This window comes from Nomascus leucogenys, chromosome 12 (genome assembly GCF_006542625.1).
Source record: "Nomascus leucogenys isolate Asia chromosome 12, Asia_NLE_v1, whole genome shotgun sequence".
Taxonomy (NCBI): Eukaryota; Metazoa; Chordata; class Mammalia; order Primates; family Hylobatidae; genus Nomascus; species Nomascus leucogenys.
In genome coordinates, this window is record NC_044392.1 from 75,924,285 (window position 1) to 75,950,410 (window position 26,126).

At 37.3% G+C, this 26,126-nt stretch overlaps 1 protein-coding gene across 3 annotated transcripts in view; it reads left to right on the top strand.

Annotated features, from left to right (window-relative positions):
- Positions 1 to 26,126, top strand: part of PLPPR5 (phospholipid phosphatase related 5) — a 110,893-nt gene continuing 84,767 nt past the window's right edge. For 2 of the 3 annotated variants that reach the window (XM_012500404.2, XM_030825011.1), the window contains exon 1: positions 18 to 567. In XM_012500404.2, the coding sequence (XP_012355858.2) occupies positions 331 to 567 (237 nt within the window). In that variant the 5' untranslated portion in view covers positions 18 to 330. Of the gene's footprint in view, positions 568 to 26,126 lie in introns of all 3 variants that reach the window. The other variant, XM_030825012.1, reaches the window with a different exon arrangement.

A 26,126-nucleotide genomic window follows, 5' to 3' on the forward strand; every position in this document is an offset into this window, starting at 1 on the left:
CAGGGGCGCAGCGGCCGCTGCCCGTCGCCCGGGACTCCCCGCCCTCCCTCGCGACCCCGCGCCGGGGCGGGCGGCGCTTGCGGCGGGCAGGGGGCGGGCAGGGGAGAGGGGGCTCGTCCGGTGGTAGCCGCCTCCTCTGCAGCCTGCCGGCGCCTCGAAGCCCGGACCTGCCTCCGCCTCTTCCTCCAGCGGCTCCATCCCGCCTCCCGCGCCTCGTCCTCCCGCCGCCCCCGCCGCCGCGCCCCCGGTGGCTGCCTCGGCGGACCGGGGAGGGGGCCCGCCGCGTCGGCCGCCCGCTCGGCTCGGCTCGGCCCGGCCCGGGAGGCGTGCATGCCCCTGCTGCCCGCGGCGCTCACCAGCAGCATGCTCTATTTCCAGATGGTGATCATGGCAGGGACGGTGATGCTGGCGTACTACTTCGAGTATACGGACACGTTCACCGTGAACGTGCAGGGCTTCTTCTGCCACGACAGCGCCTACCGCAAGCCCTACCCGGGCCCGGAGGACAGCAGCGCCGTGCCCCCCGTGCTCCTCTACTCGCTGGCCGCCGGGGTCCCAGTGCTCGTGGTAAGCCCGGGGGCGCTCGCCCTCGCCGCCGACTCCCTGATCTCGCCCCTCGCCTTCGGGGTTGAGGCCCCTCGGAGGGTTGGGGCACAGTAGGTTTTGCCTTCTAAGTTCCTCCAAGTTATGGGCAGCCCCTTCCCCAGAGGACATTCTAGGGCGCGTGAGGGGTGGGTGCGAAAGAAGCCCCCAGCTCTTCCCACACGCTACCCCCGCACGCCCCGCGGTGGCTTCAGCGTTGGGTGACGGGGCGGGGATGGAAGGGAAGAGGGGCCGTAGGTGGTGAGGAGCGGGGATCCGGGTTGCAAAAGAGGTGAGCTTTGGGGGTGAACCTTGATTGCATCCACTCTGTGGCCTTGACTCGCTAACTGCCTCCTCTTCGATTGCGCCTGGAAGAAGAGCAGCGGCGCGCGGGCCGGCGAGGAGAGAGGGGATCAATTGCTGGGGTGTGGAAGGGACTCCCGCTTCCCGAGTCGGGGCACGTATTTCTATTTCACCACCTCCCTCGTTTTCAGATGAAAGTGCCAATGGGAATAAGCTGACCAGGGAACAAATATCTGAAAAAAGAATTTGAGAATTTCTAAATGAAGAGGCCTCAGCACCAGTGCTTTGCTGAAAAGCAGGAGCTGTACCTCAATTGCAAGAGCACTTCAGATTTATTTAAAGGCTGCTCTGCTCCCTGGGCAGTTTAAGTCCTTTTCTCTTAGGACCTCACAGAGCATGCCTTTTGGATTTATTGAGTCTATGTGTGTGTGAGAGAAAGAATGACTATACAGATACACGCATATATATATATATATATATATATACACGTCACATATATACATATGAAATTATTGGGGTAAGTTACACATAATATTAATTTTATTATAGTAATTTACATATGTGAATATGCTGCATATTTGTTCTTAGAATTGTTGGCGTTTCTTTAGAAAACCTGGTATTTTATGGTTCTTTTAATACTGACAAAGTATTGGAGGTTCCCTTCCTGTGATGCGCGCTCTCTCTCTCCCTCAACAGATAACAAACAGGAAATAAGAAAATGAAGGGGAAAGGAAAAATGAAGTTTTATTTTCAGTAGCTAAATGTGTAAATTGAATGTTAAGAATGTCTGTTGAATCCATTAGGTTTGGATATTCATCTTTTTTTTTAATTTTAGGAGCAATGACTTACTAATTTGTAAAATAATGAAAAGTTCCTAACACACAAAATAGAATTCAATGAACAAATCAAGGAATTTCTTGATAACCTTAAAGTAACTTTATCACATGTCCTGTGATAGTTGACTTCAAATTGCCTCTATCATAATGGTTTGAAATGTTTTAGACCTTGCCCCAGATAATGTTTTACATATATATATGTAAAATAAGTTTTTAAAATTTGTTAGAAGCCCCAAATCCAGCCTTCATGTTTGTGTTCTCTTTTCTCCATTTGACAAGCTGGCAGAGGAAAAAAAATTGGTCGATTTTTTGGGGCCCTTTTTGCTTTCTGGAGATCGGGGTTTCCCATGTACATTTTTTCCAGGAGACTAAATAGCTCAGATATTTTTCAAGGGTTGTTTTAAAGAAAAAGGGAAGAGCCTGTCACTTTCAGCTCATTGGTTTGGTCATAGCTGTAATCAATAATGTCTGTAACTCATCCTTGAATTACCATTCTATGTCTTATTTAAATCAGATAGCACTTTTCAGTCCTAACCATCCAATCATGGTGGCAGGTGCTAGTTAGAGACAAGAACACACTCGCCCAAAGATTTGGATGATTCTGCACTTAGGGGGAATGTAGGACGGAGAAAAAGAATGAATTAGTCACTATTTAGTGCCTACTCTATTTTGGGTACCGAATAGTCATAGTCACGTATATTTCTCAGAGCAGCTCTTTCAGGAGATATTATCTCCAATTAGTATTTGAAGAAAGTGTAGTTCAGATAATAAGGAGTATCTGAAAACAAACCAAAAAAGGTGGGTATGGCATTTGTATGCCTATAGGACTGATGCCTGAATGCCATGTGACTTCCACTGCTCCCAAAGAGCTTGTTCTCTGAAAGAAGGTGGAAGCTGGCTGGTCAGGCAGGCATTGAGAATATAAGTGGATAGATTTTTCTGAAGTCAGAATCCAACTTGATTTCTATGTTTTGGCTTTAGTTCTTTTAGGTACAAGAGAATGGGTTTGGGAATCAATTTAGAAGAGAAGGAAGTGGTAGGTTTTGGAGGATAGCTGTGCTGCTGGTGTTTGTTTTCCCTTCTGCTTCTAGGAATAGTGCACTCTGTCACCATGTGAGGAGCTGGGAGCAGTAGGGGCAGCTCTGCCTCTCCACTCCTCTCAAGAACACTGGGTTAGCATGCTCACTTGGGCATCAAAATAATAATAATAATAATATTAACAGTACCCATCATTTGTTATTACTTTCTTCTGTATACTCTAATAAACTTTCTACATACCTTATATCCTTCTGATATTTGCATTATCTCTGAAAGCAATAATTATTATTCTTATCTAACATTTGGGAACATGACGGCTTAGAAAGATTAAGTATCTTCTCCAAGGACCAAGGCTAAGAATGTTACACCCAGAATTCTCCCCTTACTCTATCATACTCTCAAGTGTGGTTTTTCTATTACAGGATGAAAATTCAATTTGCTCATGAATCGTTCTTCTAAATAAATGCCTCAAAAAGTCTCTTTTACATTTTTTGTCCTGTAGTAATAAAGGTTCATATATATATATATATATAAAATAAAGGTTCATATATATATATATATCTTTAACTTTCAAACTCATTTCTAGTTCTTGAGGGTAATTTTGAAAAGTCGTTCTCCTCACTACCACAATCTACAGATTTCTTTCATGCTTGCTAAATTCATTTATGTAAAAATTAAAAACAATATATATTTTGAATTTTATCACTTTTATATAATGCTGACTAGGGCCCAGGTTTCGAGTCTAGTAAATTTGGATTTAAATCCAAAGTACACTCTGCTGCATTGTTAAGAGTTGGGGGCTGGTCGCAGTGGTTCACACCTATAATCTCAGCTCTTTGGGAGGCTGAGGCGGGTGGATCACGAGGTCAGGAGATCGAGACCATCCTGGCTAATATGGTGAAACCCCGTCTCTAATAAAAAGTACAAAATATTAGCCGGGTGTGGTGGTGGGCGCCTGTAGTCCCAGCTACTCGGGAGGCTGAGGCAGGAGAATGGCATGAACCCAGAAGGCGGAGCTTGCAGTGAGCCGAGATCACGCCACTGCACTCCAGCCTGGGTGACAGTGCAAGACTCTGTCTCAAAAAAAAAAAAAAAAAAAAGAGTTGGGAACTCTACTTGCTGTGTAACCTTGAACAATGTATTTAAGCTCCTTAAGCCTCAATTCCCTTAGTGACATGGTTTTGAATATCAAATTAGTTATAATATGTAAATGTCATCTTTGGCCCATAGTTGATACTCCATAAGAGTTCACTACATCATTAACATTATTGTTATTAAGAAAATAATAATTCAGTAAAATTTATTGAATTCCTGTGTTCTAAGCATTATATCTGGCTAAGTAGAGGTTATAAAGGCAACTTCAGAAGTAAACCATTGTAACTGATCCTAAGGCATTTAGTCTAATTTGTGAAATTGGATAAACATACCACAGATCATAATATAAGTAATTATGACAGAAGTTATACATATGTATGTATATACGCATATACATGCATCTGTATATACCACAAAGACCTCTAGTGGTTCCGAAGAGGATGAGATAGATCACTTTTGTTTGGAGACATGAGGAAAGGCTTCATGGAGAAGATGGTGGTATTTAAGATGTGTCTTGAAAGGGGCTGAAATGGAATTTGAGTTAGGACATCACTCCGTGAACAGCTCCATGAACAACCCTGTGGAGGCCGCAAATGGAGACTGTACTCTTGAAACAGCAGTTGGTTTGTTTGTTTCTAAGAGTGGTGTGTGGGGAAAAGGGTGTATACATCTGAAGGTGAAGGCTGGGGTCACATTGAAATGCCATGCCAGGCTGAGAGATTCTCTCAATTTTGTAGGAATTTAGCAGAGATAAAGTTTGATGGGTGGTGTTTTAGGACATTTTTTTTTTAGGTAGTAGTGTATAGGACTCTAATGTTATCAAAATACATAATTTCAAACTCTCATCTCCAAGTTTATTTTGCATTGTCTAATATTATTTCAATTGCGTTTTCAGAAAACACCTGTAATTTGGGCTTATTTACACAGATGATATAGCTTATAAACTGTTTGAAAATAGGTACCGTTCAGTTTGTTCTGTATGGCATTTGCCAGAGCACTGGACATTGCATGTACAGTTAGAGGTTTAGTTAGTGATCCTTGGTGTTCATTGATTAAAAGAACTGGTGATGACAGTAGTTTCTGCTCCCCAAATTTGGATACAGTGGCCACTAGGAGCTATTGTTCCTCAGATCTCTGAGCAACATAGATGATTTAAAGGAGATGAAGCTAGATCACCATCTTCACAAAGCTAGAATAAACATAAAGAAAACCAGCACCAACCAAGGCAGCCCCTGACACTGAGCACGGCAGGTTTGAACGTTAAGCTACATCTCAGATTATTTATATCTGCCACTCCAGGAAGCTCCCTCTGGACCTGGAGACTCAGATTTGAGAAATGTAGCTACTGCTGCTATCCCAAGGGTGCTGGCATCATTGTATGTGGTGAAGATAGATGATAGAAAGTCATCTCATACCTAGAGCTCCCCATTGGATCAACGTGCCTAAAGCTTTCCCATAGACCTCTTTTCCCCCAAACCCTGCCTTGGGCATCACTGCCCATCCCCATTCCTGGAACATTCCTGTGGTGTGGTGTAGGAGAAAAAGCACAGACATGGGTTTCAGATGTGTCTGGATTCTTATCCTGGTTTCTCCCACTTACTAGCCATGTGATCTCAGTCAAAATGTTCTCATTCATAAACTGGACATAAAAACACCCACCTCTTGGAGACTCAGTACATGTACAGGTTAAGATCACAGACTCTGGAGCCTTCTTGGTTTGAAGGCCAGATCTGCTACTTTCCAGCTGTGAGAATTTGAGCCAGTTAGCCTCTCTGTGCCTCTGTTTTCTCTACTGTAAAATTGAGGTAAATATGAGTACTGGCCTCACAGGATTACTGAGTATGAAATGGGTTAACATGTGTAAGTAAGTATTCCAAGGCCGGTAAGAAATTAAATGTGGATAGAAACCACCTAGTTTAGTCTACTGACCTTCTCAAATTGGGAGTCTGAATAGGAAGAAAAGCAAAACTTAAGCAGAATTCAGTTCTTAGAATGAAATTAATGATTCCTATCTTTGGTGACTCCTCTGTTTGTCCAAGTGGGCTAACATTAGCTAAAATTGGTCATGCATTTCTTACACACCAGCCACTGTGTTAGGTGCATTTAACGCATTGCTCCATTTAATACTCCCCAGGATGGTACTTTCCTTAAACATATTGGGGACTAACATTAAATATATTTATTTTATAAATGAGAAATGGAAGTTTAGTGAGATTACTGTATGTCAGACTCTAATTATTTAAATTCATTAATGTAATCAATTTCACAACAAATTTATGAAAGAGATTTGGAAGAGATTAGATGACCAATCTGGAGTCCCATGATGGCAATGGCAGAATCACCAAAGGCTGTGCATTTCATTTTTTGTTATATACTTTTATCCTAACATGTTAATTAGTCTTTAAAGATTTTACTCATAGTAATTCAATACCAGGAGTCAAAATTTTCTCAAACCTTTTATCCTCGATTTCAATTTTCCTGCTTTGATGGAAAACTTCGTGTTCTATTGTAGATGATGATTTCAATGGGTGGTGTAGGAAATCGTTTGTTTCCTATTAAGCTTGGAAATGTTGTAGAGGAGTAGGTGGCAGCAGAAGGGATTCAAAGATATTTCTATTGTTTTGATTTAAAGGCATGAGTCTCATCTCAGTAGCACACACTACTACAGTGCTACAAGCACCACATTTATGTGGAACCACCCTCTGGTTCTAGATCTGCAAACCGTGGTATATGGAGAGGTGGAGGTACTTCTGTTTCTAAGGCATGTTTCTTAAAATGAGACCTGGCACTAGATTTGGGGGTGCAGTGATTGCAAGGAAATTGTGTGTAAAATATTGCACGTATGTATGTACATATGCAGTTTCTTTAGTAAGAGCCTCTGTGCTTTTAATAGATTGTCGGATATATCCAAAATCCCCTAAAAGTTAAGAACTACTCTTTGGGGATATGTGGGTCTGTTTAGACTCCTTCTTGTGTCTCTTAGGATTTTGCTTCACTTAGATACTTTCACTCATACTCATTTATTTTCTCCCTTCTTTCCTGTTTCCCTCCCTTTCTTTTTCCCTTTCTCTCTCCATTCTTCTTTGTCTCTTTTTCCACTTATTGTCTCTCCTTTGCATACTGCTAAGGAGATGGTGATGCTGAGGGAAAAGCAAAGACCCATAACACCAATTAGTGTTTTTTTCTCCCTTCACCTCTCCCACCCTTCTCTCTCTTTCCTGTTCCTGTCTCTCCCTCTGTCTTGCATTGCTCATTATCCATGTGGCTTCTCTTGCCAGTTCCTTATCTGAAAAATATTGACTTATTTCTTCCTATTTTCAGTGCTGTTGTGAGAATGAAATGGTTGAGAAAACACTGTGGGGACAATAAATCACTTCATACATATAAGGAAAATATAACGTGAGCAGGTTACATGGGTTATGTAGCTACTTGGTCATTGGAGATGGTTAGCACTGCTTGCAGCACTACTTTGCCAGCCTTAGTCTGTGGTGTGGAAAAAATGAGTAAGATTTTTATACCTTTTTTTTCCTGATTTTCCTGTAGAAAGAATAGCAAAGATAAAAAAAAATGTAAAATGGTCTCCTAACTAATTATTAATGCAATACCCAAGGCCGTTTTCAAAATATTTCAATAAGCTCTGAGTATTGTCAACATGATTAGAAAGAATCATCTCGTTCATTTTGTAATTTGAAATAACATTTCTAGGGAGCATAGCTGATACCATGTATTAAGTATGTCGTGTATCATATTAATTTTTAAACTGGTACTGTGCCACAACACATCATTTGCAAAAGTTCTGAAAGTTGACAATGTATCTACTATGTAATAGGTATAGTGCTATTGCCTGGGCTTCTAAAGTAAGTAAGGCATATCTCTGCCCTTCGGAAGTTCAGACAAAAATACTTAAAATTACATATCCAAGCCTCAGTTTTTTTAATCTGTAAAATTGAGATAATACTTAACCTGTTACCTGATAAGAGTTAAATATTTACATGCATTAAGTGCTCAGTAAGTGATAGCTAGTTGTTTAACATAAATGCTAATAATTTTTATTGATAATGCAGAGCAAATGACATGTGTACTTAATCATTTTTGTTGAATGAATGAGGTAAACCATTTACTCTTTAATCTTTTCAGATATCATATATAGGAACATATCCAGAGAGCTTTTAGCAATTTGCTCCAGTTGGTAAATGACATATCTAAGATCTGAACCTATTACTTCAGGTCCAATGCTCTGTTGGCTGCAGTTGCCTACTGATTTGATTTATAGCATAAATGATGGCATTTCTAGCAGGCAAGGGAGAGTTAAAACATATTGAGTATACATCAATATGTTCTTTACAGTATCCACATGCTTGTTAATATATGTTTAGTTACAGCCAAACATAAAAAGAGGAAAAAAATCTGTGTTTAAAGATAAAACTCTATTGATTCCTAAGACCAGTGGAATAGCCAGTAGAACTAAATTTTCTCAGCTCATCATTCCCATTTATACAGGTTGAGAAGGTAAGTTCTGAGGTCAGAGTTAGGATCTTAACCTATAGTTAGCAGCACCCTTATAACAGACTTTGGAAAATCATAAGGAGTATCATTATTATAAAAGATATTTTAACATATGTGAAGTGGAGTTCTATATTCAGTACTATTTAAACTTTTTATGAGAATGCCAGTTTTCACTCAGCAGGCTGGTTACTTTTTTAGTCTTATTATGACAGATGTAGTTTGAGAATCACTGTCAGTAAAATCACCATTTTTTTTCTGGTGGCAAAAACAGGATTCTAGAGTTTTATTCTCTAGGCCAGGTACATTTAAAACTCTATAGATAATTTATTGTGGGCTTTTCTCACTGATACAACATGTATGAGTTAAGCATGTGTATGTATGTGTGGGTGGGGGTAGTGTGTGTGTGTGTATAATACATTTGTAATTTCTTGTATGAATTCATTTTTATGTTCCTTTCTTCTCACCTCTATTATGCTTCCCCCACCCCCACAAAACCAAAAAACAGCTTCCTGGAATATTCTGATATATTCTTCCAAGCTAGCACCAATGCCTTTAGGTAGGTCTCTTGGACTCTCTCAGTTGAATAACTGCATTCTCTTCTATGATCTTTCATCGTTTATACAAGTTGTGAAACTGAAATAACTTTATATTATACTTTATATTGTATTTTATTTACATTTCCATAACTAGACTTGAGCATCTCAAAGTCATGTGGTGTTACCTGATTCAAGCCAATTTGGTCATGCCCAGCTTTTAGGTTATTTTTACTAGATAAGGTATCCAGGCACCAACTGAAGTTCGTGGTGATGATGTTATAATGAATTAAATTCAAGTGTCAGAACAAATTCTGCTGTGCATATTTATTTAATAACAATTTATTAAGCAACGGTTTACATATTCTTCCGTTCTCTAAGTTCTCTAAGTTCAATGAATTCCCAGCTCTCTGTCCTTGAGAAGTTTTTAGTTCATGAAATCCTGTATGAAAGTGTGGGCACAGCCACAGTGGGATTCTGGGCCCCCAAGTTGACATGCTCCAAGCAGAAACCCTTTTAAACCAAGGGCTGGACTCTAAATTCATTAAGAATAAGCCATTGAGGGAGAGGGTGCAGGCCTTACTAGAGTCCTGTACCCTATTCATTCAAGAGTAGGAAGTATCTCCAAACTATTTTAGTTAACCCACATAGCTTGAAAGTCTCTTTTTAAACTTTTATTCTAGGTTCAGGAGGTACATATGCAGGTTTGTTATAAGTAAATTGCATGTCCCAGTGGTTTGGTGTACAGATTATTTCATCACCCAGGTAGTAAGCATAGTATCCCATAGGGAGTTTTTTGATCGTGACCCTCCTCCCACCCTCCACCTTTAAGGAGGCCCCAGTGTCTATTGTTTCCTTCTTTGTGTCCATATATACTCAATATTTAAGTGGATTCCATTTCTTTGCTATTGTGAATAGTGCTGCGATGAACATACATGTGCATATGTCTTTATGATAGAGTGATTTATATTCTTTTGGGTATATATCCAACAATGGGATTGCTGGGTCAAATGACAATTCTGTTTTAAGTTCTTGGAGAAACCAAAACGCTTTCCACAATGGTTAAACTAATTTACATTCTAACTAGCAGAATATAAGCATTCCCTTTTTTCTGCAACCTTGCCAGCATCTGTTATTTTTTGACTTTTTAATAATAGCCATTCTGACTGATGTGAGATGGTATCTCATTGTGGTTTTCATTTGGATTTCTCTAATGATTAGTGATGTTGAGCTTTTTTTCATATCCTTGTTGGCTGCAAGTATATCTTCTTTTGAAAATCTTTGATTTTACCAGTGAGTTCATCTTTAGCATTCATCATGCAAATTCAGTCATTACTTTCATCAATGAAAAATCCTTTTTTACATCCACAAAGCTAATTAAATCATTGGTAATTAACATGCAGATAGCAAAAAGACTTTGGAGTGGGACATTCTGATAAAATGCTGGTGACTATTTAGGACTTGGCACTTTGATAGCATTTTAGCTGACTACTCCTTAAATCAGAATATAAACAAACTGGTACATACATATCAGACAGATTATGGTGAAGTGTTTTAAAGTAAATTACAGACTTCATGACTTAGGAACTAGGTCTTCTTTGTCCTCATTATTTCTAGAATAGACATACAAAATTTGTTAGCTAATGGATAACTTAATAATTGTGGAAGTGATTGAATTTTATTTGCCATATTGCCACAATTACATTTGCTAGTCTATTGAATTTTTCAAGTTTTCATTAATTTGTTGATGACCTGTTTTGTGTTTGGCATGGTATGGAAATATCTAAAACACTTGGAATTGAAACAGTGTGGAAAGAATGGAAGTACAAAATGAGGAGAATAAGGGAGGGAACTTTCTTTACTTCCATTCTTTCTCCCCTCTCCCCTCCCTCCTTCCATTTTTTTCCTTCTTTCCCTTCATTTCCCCCTTCTTTCCTTTCTCACTCCCTCTCTCATCCTTCCTTTCTCTGGACAAATATTTGGTGAGCACCTTCTATGTGCACCATACCTTGAGATTAAGGCTTAAAGAGGTTAAGTGACTAGTTCCAAATCCTAAAACTAGGATAAAGCCCAGCCCCCACCACTCCTTCTTCAAATCTTTCAAAGAAATATCTGGAAATAAAATACTTATGAAATTATAGAGCAGTTATGTACAAATGTACCCCTGACATATCTGCATAACACTAAAATAACATGTGGCGTTTCCTCTCTAATGAAAATTGAATTTGTGTTGATACAACCAGAACCTCTGTGCTGAGTAAATTGTGTTCTAGTGAAGTGATCCCTTTTTTAAAGGCTGCTTTTGATAGTACCAGAAGAAACCGTACTTTCTAATATCCATTTCATATTTAGCGTTTTCTCACACTGGGGTTCACAGAAGCACTTTTTACACTCAGAAACGTCTTGTATTTCCAGAGATCTCATCAAAGCAGAACGCTATGTTCTCACACACACCAAAATTGAGCAGTCCTGGATAGAGATAATGCACCTGGGGATTCATCTTGTAATTTAAAATGAACTCCTAAAATTTCCAATTAAAAAAATACTAGACAGTATTTTTGGGTTGGTGACAATGTCCTCTTCCTTCACATGTGCCTTCACAGTGTTGGGTTTGCTCAGTCACTAAAATGAATGAAGAGACTTAGTCAAAACTATGTGACAATCTTTTTGGTCTTTCACAAAGAGATCTTTATTTCCTCTTCTCTCTGGCTCCTTATCACATGATTACTTAGGTTTCCCTTTTTATTTTTCCTGGGCTAAATCTAGAATACAGATATGAGAATCCAGTAGACACTTTTTTCAAGCCACACTATCAGGCTCTTTCTGTCATCCCATTTTTGGAAAAGATTCGTGAATCCAGTGTGAAAGAGAACATGCTTCTTCATAACTGGAACTTTTTAGTCATGAAGAAGGGCTTAGAGATTATATAGTTTTATCTCATAATTTTCGAATCAATGCCTAGAGAGACTAAATGACTTGTCCAAGGTTATGCAACGAATGAGCTAACACAAATACACAAGCAGCTAACATATATAGAGCACTTACTGTGTAGCAGACATTGTTTCAACTACTTTATACATATTAACTAGCCCTTACTAGCTGATGTAGCCCCTACATCAGCATTATGAGACCCTGTTGTTATTTCAGCTTACAGATGAGGACACTGAGGCACAGAAAGATTAAGCGACTAACCTATGACCCCACATAAAGGAAGTGACATACCTCGACAGAATGGTTCCATATGTGCTTTTAATACACGGATGGCCCTTCTCACTAGTACTGTTATTTTTTGCCATTTCCTAGAGATGTTAAGGCCATCTGCAATGAATCTTTCTTTATGGCAGTATTAATTGGTGAAGAGTATGTGATTACTATGAGAGTTTTTTCTGAGTGACTATACTGTTGTCCCAAAAGATTTTACTGAATACTGTATTTATAGTTAAATACTGTGATAGTGAAGAGGTAGCAAAAGACAGGGAAAAAGAGCATTTACCACTCACGTCATTTGGCTTGATGATGATGCTTTTTTGTTTCTAACATCAAATCTTTTCAGACAAAAAGTAACACTACATTAGAAACTTGCTACAAGTGGATATAACCAAAATCTACCCATTTTTGATGCACAGATTTTGAATTCTTACAGTGTGATTTTCACATAGCATAATATAACAGTATAAGTAACATATGGAATATCTATTGTACCTGAGACAGTCATTAGTTTGGCAGCTACTTAGAGGTATAAGAGTTATTCAGTGGTATAAATTTAAAAGAAAAGCATAGACATTTATATATTTATATTTTGAACTCATATTTATTTTTGAAGGGACACAATCTGTTCTTAGGAGTACTCTCAAAATAATAGCAAACATAATAGCAGGACTGGTCCAGTCCTGGTACCATTTCCTGGGAAGCACCAGTGACTTGAGAAAGCAGTTCTATGAGCTACTGTACTTGATGTTGTTTTCACTGTTCTTAATTTGGATTTATTTAAACACTTTCCATCCTTTAATTTAGACAGCTCCAATACTATCTCTTTCATAACTCTTTCCTTAATGCTTCTACTCAACAGTAATCCATCTTTTCTATAAACTCCTGTATTTTTCCCTTACCTTATATACTCTGCATAAGACAAGAGGGTACCTGTGGGTATGGGATGGATTGCTGGAGAGAAAGCAAGACAACTGAAATGAACAGTGACTCACTGGCCTGACAGGCAGGCACGTAAGTGTTCCTCCTTGCTCTGCTGCTTACTAGCTTTAAGCCCTTGAGAAAGTCTAGTCCTGTTTTTCGGCCTCTGTATCATTAGCTATCTGGTTAGCAAAGGTTTGAACTCCAACTGGGACAGGATACTGACTCATTGCTGCCCCAGGCAGCTGTTTCTATGTAAAAATCAAGTCTGATTATTGGGATGTTCTGCCTTCCAGTGAAATAAAGTCTGTCTCTCTGAATCTCCTCACTGACCTCACTCAACCTTTTGAAGTTATTTGGAACAACTTAGGTGGTTTCATAGTGTTTGAAGTTACTTTTCAGCTCTTTGACTCTTCTTTTCTTGAACTGAGAATCTTTAACTTCATATAACACGGACATGAGTCCCTTCTACTATTCTGGCTGCCCATATCTGACTGTACACAAGATGTCTTATGTTCTTAACTGTTGTCACCACTACTGAATGATGTATTTTGAGTGTGCTTTCACTCTTGCAAATAGAGTAGAAAGTGTACCTATTTTGCATGCTATTTTTTTTTTCTCAATGCATTAGACTTGGGGTGGGTGTAAAGACACCTTGTGGTCAATTTATTTCATCCTTAGAGAAGATTCATCTTTTTTTTTTCCAAATAGGCAAAACACAATATGGTGACACTGTCCTGCTTCACGAACACAGTAAATGTTGCTGAGAGATCATGGCATTTTCTCTCCTGCTGAGATTAAGCTGGGCTTCTAAACCTTAAGAGAACACTCCAGGAAACCTCATCTAATTGGGTTTACTGTCTTGGGATCAGATGATTATCAAAATGCTTCCAATTGTATGTAGTATATATGATGTAGTATACTACATGGTTGTGCATTATAGTTAATTACATACACACATATTTTGGCTGTCAAAAGATTATAAATTCCTATAGACTAGCATATTTGTCTTGCGTATTTTTGCTTCTTGCTCACCACATCCTGACTACCATAATGCCTTTAAAATGGAAGATATAAGTAGCGTTAATACTTGTGTATTTAAAAAAATAAAATCAATAGAAATTAAAATTATTTTAGATACTCTTGTTTCTTTAAGACTGTTAATAATTTCCTGGGCACTTGAATAAAAGATAATTTTTATGAGAAAATATATTTAGGTGTACTGCCCATCCATAGAGGCCTAGGTTATAAAGTCCAAATTATTTTTCCAAAACTCAAGTCTTTAGTTTTACTTTATTTCCTAATCATCGCTGATTTCTAATATTTTCCTTATGTATATTCATTTCATTTTTCATTTAATCCAAGCTGTATGAGACAGTCCAAAATAAATCTCACTTACTTCAAATGGAGAATATTTCACATACTCATTCTTTTGTTTTAAAAATCTTTAACATTGTCATATTTTGCCTCTGTAGTTACTATTTCACATTCCCATGTCTTTAATAGTACATAGCACATATATTCATAACTTCAAATTTTCACTACTTAAGCATTTATATAGTACGGTATTGCTTTTTCTTTTTTTGTTTTTGTTTTGTTTTGTTTTGGGATGAGCCTCCTTACTCTGTCACCCAGGGGGAAGTACAGTGGCATGATCTCAGCTCACTGTAACCTCCGCCCCCTGGGTTCAAGTCATTCTCCTACCTCAGCCTCCTGAGAAGCTGGGATTACAGGCGTGTACCACCATGCCTCGCTAATTTTTGTATTTTTAGTACAGATGGGGTTTCACCATGTTGGCCAGGCTGGTCTCAAACTCCTGATCTCAGGTAATCCACCCACCTTGGCCTCCCAAAGTGCTGGTATGAGCTACCATGCTTGGCCTGCTCTTTCTTTATCAAGGGTGATATTTTATATACTTTGTACACTTTTTAACAATTTTTTTCTGAAATTAATCAGATGACTTAAGATCATCTTTCTTTCACTTTCATAAATCAAACCACTGTCAAAAAATTATAACAAACTTAGTTTAAATATCTTAATTGGCTTTTATTTGTGATTCTAGAATTGGGTAACACTTCATTCTATAAAACAGAGTGAGTTCCAATGAACTGAGCAGAGGAGTCTGGTTATATAGACATAAAAGGGCTGAGGAAAGAAGAAACAGAAAACAAAAAGCAGATTGGTTATTTCACAGTCACTTCTCTTACACAGGTTAAAGCAGAGTGGACCTCCGTATCATGCCAGCCAGAACTGGCTTGTTTGGGGTTTTGGTTATTGTCTCTTATTCTCCTGATTTCTTGGAAGGGCAGATAAATAACTTAGTTTTGGCTTGGTGACATGGAACTTTAGCATGGATGATTACATTTAGTTTGGTTCCTTAGGCCAAGTTCAGGAGCTCAGTCCACGCCTGTGTTCTGTACATTTTATTTAACAGTTCTCCTTTTTTGATTGCACTCTTACTTTTGGTATGCTGGAGCAGTACCACAACTCTGTTACTATTATTCTGGATTTCTAGTCTTAACACACCATTTGTGGGTTTCAGGGTCCTCATGATTAAGCATTTCTTTGAGTTTTTTTTTTTCTATTCCAGCCAAAGAGACCACTTGACATTCCATGAATAGTTGAATGCAAACATTTAAAACTTGAGATAATACAGTATACCAAGGAGAGTACTATTGTGATTATTAGGAGAATAATTCCAAGAGTTTGGAATATGTTTCTTAGCCAGGGTCTCCATGAACCAAACCAACTAAAATTGAACAGATCAAAGAATGAGCATATGATGATTCTGCCCATTTTAACCAAATAGGCTGTTAATATTAACTTTTTGCAACTGAGTTCCTACAATGCTTCATGTGTTTATTCATGTGCAACGAGAAGTGTCAGCAACTGCACAGACTCCTCCCTGTTCAGTTAGTAGGTAATCTGACAACCCATGACTCTGTTAAATTAAAGAGGAGTGAGAACAAACAGATCTAGAAGTCTTACTCTATAAAAGGAACCACTGGTACAACTTGAACAGCAGTTGTGTTAGGGATGTTGCTAAGTTACATGCTGGGTGGACTAAAGGATTCCTTAGTTCATATAATGATCTGAGTTTGGCATGTCAAATCCAATATTTCATCAAGTTACCCACAGAAGGCACCGATTGTGAAATTACAACTATAGCATGATCCTGCCAAGGGAAAAATATAGGCATAAACAAGGAAAACTTAAGAGAAGCAAGAATCTCATTATGATATGTCCAGACATCTTGAGAAAAGTAGTATACTACATGAAGTCATCAACTTCTTGTCCTAATTTATAGTGTCAATATCTCTGGTTATGGTATCGGGTGTTTGGTGAGCTCTCAATATGGCCCACATATCAGGCATGAGACTTATTCCTTGAAATTTAAATTGAGTTGTCCAGTTTTAGCTTACGGGGCTTCAGGAACAAAGCAGATCTTGTTCTTAGAGAGTTGTAGCCCAATATTGGAGGAAACTAGATAATTCAGGATATAGTCTAGTCTACAAGTTGATAATAAGTCTTGAAAACAATGAATAGGGCTATAACCTAATAACAGGTATAGTATATTTTTTCTTCATAAACATAAGCTTTTTCTCTACAGTTATCCCATTTATAATAAAGATAATTAGAGTAAGACCAATTTGTTTGCAACGTAGGTCTAATCTCATTAAACTTGGCCTGAATACATAAATGAAACAAGGATAGTGATTGACCAACATAGGCTCTTTTCAAGTTTGCTTTGCTGCAACTTTTGACAAAGAATTTCAGATTTGACTTTTTAAAACCTCTCAAGGCTGGGAAGCCAAATCAAAGTGGACTTTAGACTTGACCTGCAGTACATACAGATTCATTCTAGGTATTTTCTCAGATACCACATTCCAGTCAAAGTTTTGGTAATATAACCAATATTTCTGACTCTATACTGTTATAAGCAGAACATACTCTTAGTGAACTTGTGCAAATAACTTTATTTCCATCAAAGAATGCCCATGAATAGTTTCCAAATTCTGGAGAGATTGGTTATGGAGAAAAGGTAAATATTGCAATTTTTGTTCATGAAAGTATACTATACCAAATTGCTATAAATGTTTGGTAGCTTAAGAGAAAAAACGTATTTTCTTAAACCTAGAAAAACAAATCAACAGAATCAGCAATGTTAAAAAAAAGTGTAAAATGCGTAATTCTTTATCAGTTTATTTCATCTCATATAATTAATTTTTATTCTGCTTGCCTTTGGTTAACAGTTTCATGAACCCACTGGTTTCTTCATTAGAGTGATAGAAATTCTTACCCAGTCCCATGGTGTGATCTAAAGTTATCAGAAAACAGTATTTGTCAGAGTCTTTTCCGTGAATTTATTTGAATGTATAACACATTAGGATTACAGTTGCTTGCAAAAGGCTTTCAGAAAAGCATTAGAATAAAGCAATTAACTGTGGACAAAAGGACTTAAAATGACCATAGTTAAAGATCTGATTTGAGTTCATTATGATAATGGCACAACTCATAGGGAAATATGGTATTTCTGTTGTATACCACGTTTTAAAATAAAACCAAAATTATGACTAATAACAGATCAGATTTTTAGAAATTTCATACAATATTTTAGGACGCTCATTAGTAACATACCCATAAATATCACTTAAAGAAAAATCACTTAATATTTGAAAGTGCTTCTCATATAATTTAACATATCAAATAAGCCTAATTATTTTAATACCTCTCTTATACTACGTAAGAGACATATCCTTAGAGGTTTTTCCAGGGCTTAAGTGGAAAATCCCAAAGTTAACTTGAGATCAGGAAGACTTAATTTAGCATGTGATTTTGGGAAGTTTGTCAGTATCAAAGTAGTTAAAACACTTGATCAAAACAATATTACATATCACTGTAAAGTACTAGTCATTTATTTATCCAGAGTGATAATTGAAAGACTTTAAGAGGCAAATACAGGAAGTTATATAGATGTCAGAAAATCTTAGCTCTTTCAATATGGAGAAGAATCAATTTTCTTAAGTAATCAAAGAATTAATAAAGAAAATTTGAAGCATAGGGAATCATCTTGATAACAGAGAATCCCTGTTTCCTAGGCCAATTACCTAAAAGGTTAAAAAAACCACCCATTTCACTATTTTCTATTAAGAGCAGATCAACACTCCAAGAAAACCTTGTCATTGTAACAGAGGACCAAATTTTAATTTTGCATCAGTGTACTTTTGATGTGTAATATTCTCTATTTAGAAAAACATAGTTACCTTCTAATTTTAGCCAGCTTTATCACGCATAAAATTCTTTTCACAAGATTCATCTTCCACAAATATTCTACAGTTTTCTTATCCATTCAGTTTTTGGCCTATACTTTTCCTATTTTCTCATTTTGGAATAACCACTCTACTTTGGAACAAAGATTATTCCCTTATTCCTTTAACAAAAATATATCCTCATACTTTACAACTTCTTTTATAAAAAAAAGCCTTACTTTAATCACATCCAGAGTTGTTCCCCTTATTATTTCTACTTTTAGTTACCATATGTTAATTAGAATTTTAAATTCCTGGTAACCTTAAGTTTTAGTGAAAACCTAGGAAGTAAGCAATTTTGAACTCCGTGTCTTATACTAACATTTTATGAATGTTAGTACGTTTTATAATTTTTAAAATTGTGTGTTTCCTCTAGAACAATTTTTTCATGTTTACTAACATACCTAAATATATTTAGCTTCTCCATACCATATGAAAATAAGATGCCAAAGTATATATACTTTAAACATATGTTCAGCAATTAATGTTTCAGTATTTTAGCTAACTTAGAAATGACTCAGACATTTCATAAATATCCATTACTTAATTTAATATAATGTGACTTTAAGGTTTCAAGTTACGAAAAAATATTTTTGAAACGGTGACAAGTGCATTTGTAAACTTTTATCCCATTTACATTATCCAAATTTACTCATCCTTAACAATTATACTTCAGTTGTTCCTTAAACAAAACTAGCCATTGAAGGAATTCAGGAAATGCCACCTCAAAATATGTTGCATTGTATACAGTCATACGTCCCTTAACAACAGGGATACTTTCTGACAAATGTATTGTTAGGTGATTTTGTCATTGTACAAACATCATGAAGTGTACTTACACAAACCTAAATGGCATAATGTATATACACTGAGGCTATATGGAATAATCTGTTGTTCCTAGGCTATGTACAAATACGTGCAGCTTGTTACTATACTCAAAACTGTGACAGTTGTAACACAGTGGTATTTGTTTATATAAACATATTTAAACAGAGAAGGTACGGTAAAAATATGGTATAATAGATTAAAAAATGGTACACCTGTATAGGGCAATTATCATGAAAGGGGTTTGCAGGACTGGAAATTGCCCTGGTGATTCAGACAGTGAGTGATGAGTGAATGTGAAGGCCTAGGACATTACTGTACACTATTGTAGACTTCATAAACACTGTACATTTAGGCTACACTAAATTTATTTTAAAAAATAAAGTGGTTGTGCTACAATGTTATGATGGTATAATATCACTAAGGAATTTTTCAGCTCCACTAAAAAGGTTTTGAAACCACAGTCATCTGTGTAGTCAATCAACGACCACAATGTTATTATGCAGCACATAACTCTGTTGATTAGTTTGAGGGCACCTGAAAAACAGCATAATGCAAGGTGGAGCTTTCTGAATTCCCCTTATCTGCCTAAAGACAGATCATCCCAGAGGAACTCAGTTATTATCAATCCTCTCGCTAGGAAGTTCCAGCAATTAGGGACAATTAACTTTTATTAAAGGAGAGGAGACTTCACCAAACCTAGATAGCCGTCATCTATTGTTCTAAGAGCTCCTTCATTCCAAACAAGAAAAGGTGTAGGTAGGAAGCCAAGTTAAGACAAAATGGTCAAAGGTCAGGCTTGTTGAGACCAATGAGCTCTTCTGTTGTAAGAATTTTGAGTGGTTTTTCTTATAGATATAAATTTTTGTGAAGAGTTTTTACATAGCCAGCTCAATACAAGAAAGATATGTTTTGGAGACAAATTTAGTTAGCTAGGTAGTTTTTTTTTCAACTTAGCTTGTTTCCTTACTAGATTACCAACTTCAGGGTGGAACCTATTAACAAATAGATCAAAGAAAGTATTTTCTTTGCCTGGACTCAGCATGGGTACTTCTGAAAAAGAAGGAAACCTGCTCTACCTGAGGTCCTAACCTTTATAAACATCTTAGATTTCTTTTCACTTTTGGGATAGGATAGTAACTAAGGGAAAAGGTTAGTAGATTCAAATTTTCTTATCAATTAGTCACTTAAGATTTTTATTCACCTTTGCAAAAGAATATTTTTAAAGAGTCAATAAAATGTTTTGAAATCCTTTTAGAAGCTTCTGCACATGATAGGTATTCCTGAGTGGGCTTAATTTGAGAGCCCTCCATTGCACAGACACTCTCTTGATGCTGGCGGGCACTGCCCTGTTCCATGTCCAGCTTATCCTAACATAATAGTCTTATTTTCTGTTGCCAGGCTGCTTTAATAGTTCTTAAGTTCCTGAACTGAGCCCACCAGTCAAGTTGCAGCTTTGGCTTTGAGATACACTTGAGCAGCTTAGCTAGTGATATTCCAGTTTCTGTCTGACTCAGTCAGGAACCTGAGGCCTGCCTTACCTAATTGCACAATAAAAAGAAATTAAGAGAATAGAATTCAAATTACATGTGAATTTCAAAAACAAAAAAAATGGAGTTTATGCCCTCTGCAATAATAAGCACTTACTGCAACAGCTATCAGGTAGCTTTAAAACTGCAGCTCTTACCAGTGACTCCTCAGCCACCCCAAACCCAAAGGTTATGTGCTGTCTCACAGCACTAACTAACCCTCGGTACCTAACCCAAGATCAAATGTCTTCTCACAGCACAAACTAAGTCTGGCTTCAAAAGCCCATAAAATCAGCGGGTTGATGCAAAAAGATCAGAGTCCTACCTAAGAGGAACTTACAACCCTTGGGGCTCCATGAGGAAGACAAGGGACCTCAAAAGGGTCAGCAGTGCCTTTCCTGCTTTCCTCATGAGATCTCTGGAGTTGTCAGCAATGATATTCAGGTCCCTTTGGTTGCAAAAACTGTCAAAAGACAAAATTACAACACATTTAATTTAAAGATCTTAATTGGCTTTTACTTGTGATGCTGGAATCTGGCAACACTTTATTCTATAAAATAGAGCGAGTGTTCCAATGAGCTAGGCAGAGGAGTTTGGTTTTATGGAAAGAAAAGGGCCGAAGAAAGCAGAAATAGAAAACAAAAAGCAGATTGGTTGTTTCAAAGCTACTTTCTGTAGAAAGGTTAAAGCAGAAGGGACTTCCTTATCCTGCCAGCTAAAACTGGCTTGTTTGAGGAATTGGCTATTATCTCTTACACTTCTGATTTCTTGGAAGGTCAGATAAACAACTTAGTTTCTGTTTGATGACATGGTATGTTAGTATGAGTGACTCCATTTTGGTTTGGTTCACTGGGCCTAGTGCAGGAGCTCAGTCCAAACCATTGGCATCCTATAAATTTTACCTAACGCCATCAGTAAAATTTACATCTGAAAATGTGTATATATGATAAAATTAGAACACTTTTTTGGATGTTGTTCTCATGGTGCATTCAGATAGCTGGCAGAGTTTCTAAATGAGATGAGTCATGATTTTATTGTCACTCAGGATCTCTGAATCATACTCTGTACATTTTCATCAGTAATCATAGAGTAAGAGTTGAAACATTTGACTCAATACATGGAACTATTTTTGAGAAAAGTTTCTTTCCTTGGGTAGTGATAAAAATTAGTGGTACTTTAGAGATTGACATTAATGAGTAAAGGAAGATTCGGTGCTGCTTGGGCAGGCAATCACGTACAACTTCAATTAACTTCAGGCAGAACAGATAAAATAAAATTAGGATTTTATTGTTTATAGATACTGTTCATTGAAATTCAGGATTTCCTAATTTGTGAAATATCAAACAAGTGCAAAGTAGCTTCTCCCCTTATCATATGGGTTCAAAATGAAATGGCCTATTAGCAATCATGTTAAAGCACAATGACTTAAGCATGCTTAAGTTAGTATTCAGTAATTTCAATCCTTCATATTGTTATTAAAAACATTTACCAAGTCTTTCTCGGACAAGTTTTTCTGTGTGTAATGGGTTCTCGATAGTCAGAGATAGAAGAAAGGATCCCTGTATTAGTGTATTTTTAACTAATCCTGATGGAGGTATGTATAACTGGAAGTGGAATGAGGTGGAGTGGAGTGAGAAAAATGAAAGAGGCAATCATGAAAGAGAAGATTTCTGAGAGGAGGTGACGTTGCTAGTCAGGGAAGTGAAGGATGAGTGTTCCCAGCAAACAGCATGCAAAGTTGTTTAGGCTGAAGAAAGCTTGGTAGGTTGAAGGAACTACAACAATGCCTAGACTGGGAAGGTGTTCAGCACAGAGGTAGTTAGGTTCAGAACATAACAGCTGTTGAGTCGAAAATGTATTACAATGATACTAAGAGGTTGAAGTCAAGATTCCTTTACCAGCTTGGAAAGGTAAACCTGTAATACACAATTTAACATCTTACCCTCACTTTCTTTATCTGCAAAATGGGGCTTCTAAAACTACCTCTCTCACACAAGTAATTCTGTTTCTGTGACCAATTTCAGTTTAGTAAACTAAAGAGAAAAATATAATATTGGTTTAGAGTTTTAAGGACTCTAGGGCAATATTTAGCACATGGATCTCAGCTGCTAAGTGTGTTGCAGAATTCTTAGCTTTTTCTCACTTTGAAATAAAAACTAATACTGTGAAATACATTTTTAATTAGATGGTTACTAAGAAGTTAACTTTTGTCACAAACATACTATGTGATGTTAAACTGTTACTTGCGTCATGGACAATGCTAAAAGATAAACATTTGTGCAATTATGAAAGTTTGTGTTGGAAATATAGAATTAAAATTCAACTTGGCAAGTTTACTTTTATTTCTCTGGCTATGTTTTGCTTCTATAATTAAGTCATCTTCACTTGCATTTTCTAAATTGCATAACAGGTGTGTTCACCTGTGTAATGCATATCTTCAATCTTCTCATTATAAATTGAAAATTAAAGTGTAACACATACACCTATATAGTGCTCTATAAATTTGAGGATATGATACTGCAGTTCTTTCAGAAAAACACTGATTGTAATTAATGTGAAGTCGAACAGTACTATTCCTGGTAGGTAAAAAAACAAAAAAAACAAAAAAAAACCTCAAGTTTTTCCAGTTTATACTATTAAGGATTAAATGTACTTGGTTTTCTTGCAAGATGCACTATCCTTCTAAGTTTAGTCATCTAATTAAGATTTCCATTCATGGGAAATGAGTTCAAAAAGCACATAAGACAGGCTTTTACACAAATAAGCTTTGATTGGATTAATTGGATTTGCATAAGTTTTATGATGTGAGTATACTAGAGTCTTGGCTTCTTTCACTTATCAGAGAGAACTTAAAGGAGTTTGAAAGAGAAAACACATAAAAGTTTGCAAAGGAAGCAGGTAAAAGCAGTCATGTTAATGGCATGGCAAGAACACAGTATGAGGAACAAAAGTAGTAAAAGCTTTGGCAGTATATAGGCAGGTCAAGCCGGAAAACCTGGGCATAGGAAGAAGGAAACTGAAGATTCAGACAGATCACAATATTTTGTTGCTTCTTTCAAGAGAAAAAGGGTCTAGAGCATCCCTGATGCCTGAGGTGGGTTTGGTTAGAGAGACTGTCACAGAAACCAGTAGTGCATTTAGGGCCAGGAAGACCAAAATAAGGATGGCTGCTTGGATTATGGGCAGGCAGTCAGGCATCAGAAAGATAGCTCTAATAGGGGGGTCACTTGGACATGAGAGAGCAGTGCTGAGCCAGAGTTATGGATATGAGGGTAGCCTGGAACCAGGATGCTGAGAGGCAAGGCAGAGCATGGCAGTCTGGAAGAAGCAAAGATGTGGTGAATTTGAGAAAAGACACCTTAGTAAGATGAGGCAGGCTGGTCAGATTCAAAGTCAAATGGGGGCAAAGTATAGAACATGGTGGTGAGATGAGGTCCCAGGCACACGATCTGGGGTGCAGAGCTTGGCAGCCCCACATCAGATTACCAGCAGTCAGAGGCCAGAAATCCATCGCAGGAGGCAGAAATCTGCAACCTGGGACCAGAAACTGATTCTGAGGAGAGTCTGAGCAACAGATGTGAGGTAATATAATTATGAAAGCCTTGATATGGAACCAAACAATCTGATCTTACATTTGCTAATACAGAAGCTAAGTGCAGAACATTCATCCTAGCATTCATGTATTAAATAATAATGTGATGTCTATAATAGCAACAACATAGCCCCTTACATATGTATAGGCTCTATCACTTAGCGAATAGCTCACAATAATCAAATGGCATGGATATTACAGTCATTTCGAGATGATAAAACTGAGGCTTAAAAAATTAGACTTGCTCACAGTCTTGCAACCAAAACAGTAGCAGAACTTAAACTAGAACATAAACCTGGCATTTTTAAACCTTTGTTAAGTACTTTGCATTGAGTAAAGAACAAGAAAACTGCTCTGCAGATAAATTAGAAGGGCTCTTCTGACCTCAGGAAGTTTACAGTCAACATACAAATCATACAGAAATAACCTAAATGAGAAGCTAAACTTTCAAAAATTCACTCCAGTACCTAGAAGAATGCCTGGGACCTGGGAGGTACTCAGTCACTGTTTTATGTATAAATGAGTATCAGGTGAAATGCTGGGGTAGCCCAGTGAAGAAAATAATCAATTTGAACTCAGGATATAGAGAAGCCTTCTCTGAGAACATGCGTTTTAGCAATTCAGTGACAGGATGTTTTCATGTCATCCTGTCAGGTGTATTTGGATTTGGCTGGGAAGGAAAGATAACTAATATTCATTGAGAGAGATTTAGAATCAGACATGCCTGTGTTTGAGTCTTGGTTCTCCTACTAATTCTTGTAATATGGAAAGAATTATTTGACCTCATTGATTCTCAGTTTCCTTATGGTATGTGTTCATTGTATAGAAGCTAATGTTTTTGAACATCTTAATTTTTCTGGTGAGGGGAGCTGATTTAATTTTCACAACAAATCTGTCATTTTGTATTATCTTTACCCTTTTGCAGAAGAAGAAACAGATTAAAAAACCATCATGTAATCTGCATAAAGTTAAGTAATTTGAAACCAGTTTTGCCTGGCTTCAAAATTCATTCTTTTTCCATCACTCTCCAGTAACGGCAAGAGATGTGTTCCAGGGGTCCATGGGGAGTTTTGAAGACAAGGAGCATGTTTATTCTACTTAGTCCATTTTATAGTATTGAGGAATTTGTAGAAAGAGAAAGAGAGCTATGAACACATGAAGAGAGCAATAATTTACATGTAGCTGAAACAAATCCCAATGCAACATCGAACCATCATTAATGAAGAAGAAGAAGATTGAAGATGGGATAAAAATTCTATGTGAAAATCAAAGACTGAGAGACCAATTGAAAATGTAGCACTATTTGAACAATTGAAATATACAGTTGAAAATGTAGCACCCCTCCCTCCCTTTCTTCCTTCATTCCTTCTTTCCTTCTTTAGCAATCATTAGTTGATTTTCTTCTCTATGTGAGGAACTGGGCAGAGGTCTAGTGATACAAAGATAGAGTCAGGAATTCATTGTCAAATGTAATCATTGTCGATGCCAGAGGAATTAAAAATTATTTCTACTTTTCTCCCCTTGCATTTGACAGACAAAATTTGGAGCAAGCAAAAGATTTTACAACTTTTATCTAAAGTCACATTCATGATCTGTTTCATAGCTATACCACCAGAGGTAGTTTGATTTGATTATGCATGGACATTTTGAAAAAGTTAGCATTCTTGATATTCTACCATGCCATTATTATTTATTTTCTTTGGTTACTGGTTTGTAAGACTGATTGAAAAGGTACTTTTCTAAAGCCCCATTTGCTATAGTATATGTATTTACTGTAGATGATGTGAATGCTCCTTAAGAGCCTTCTCTGGGTCAGAGGCTACTTCTCTACCAGAAGATAAAACTTTCTT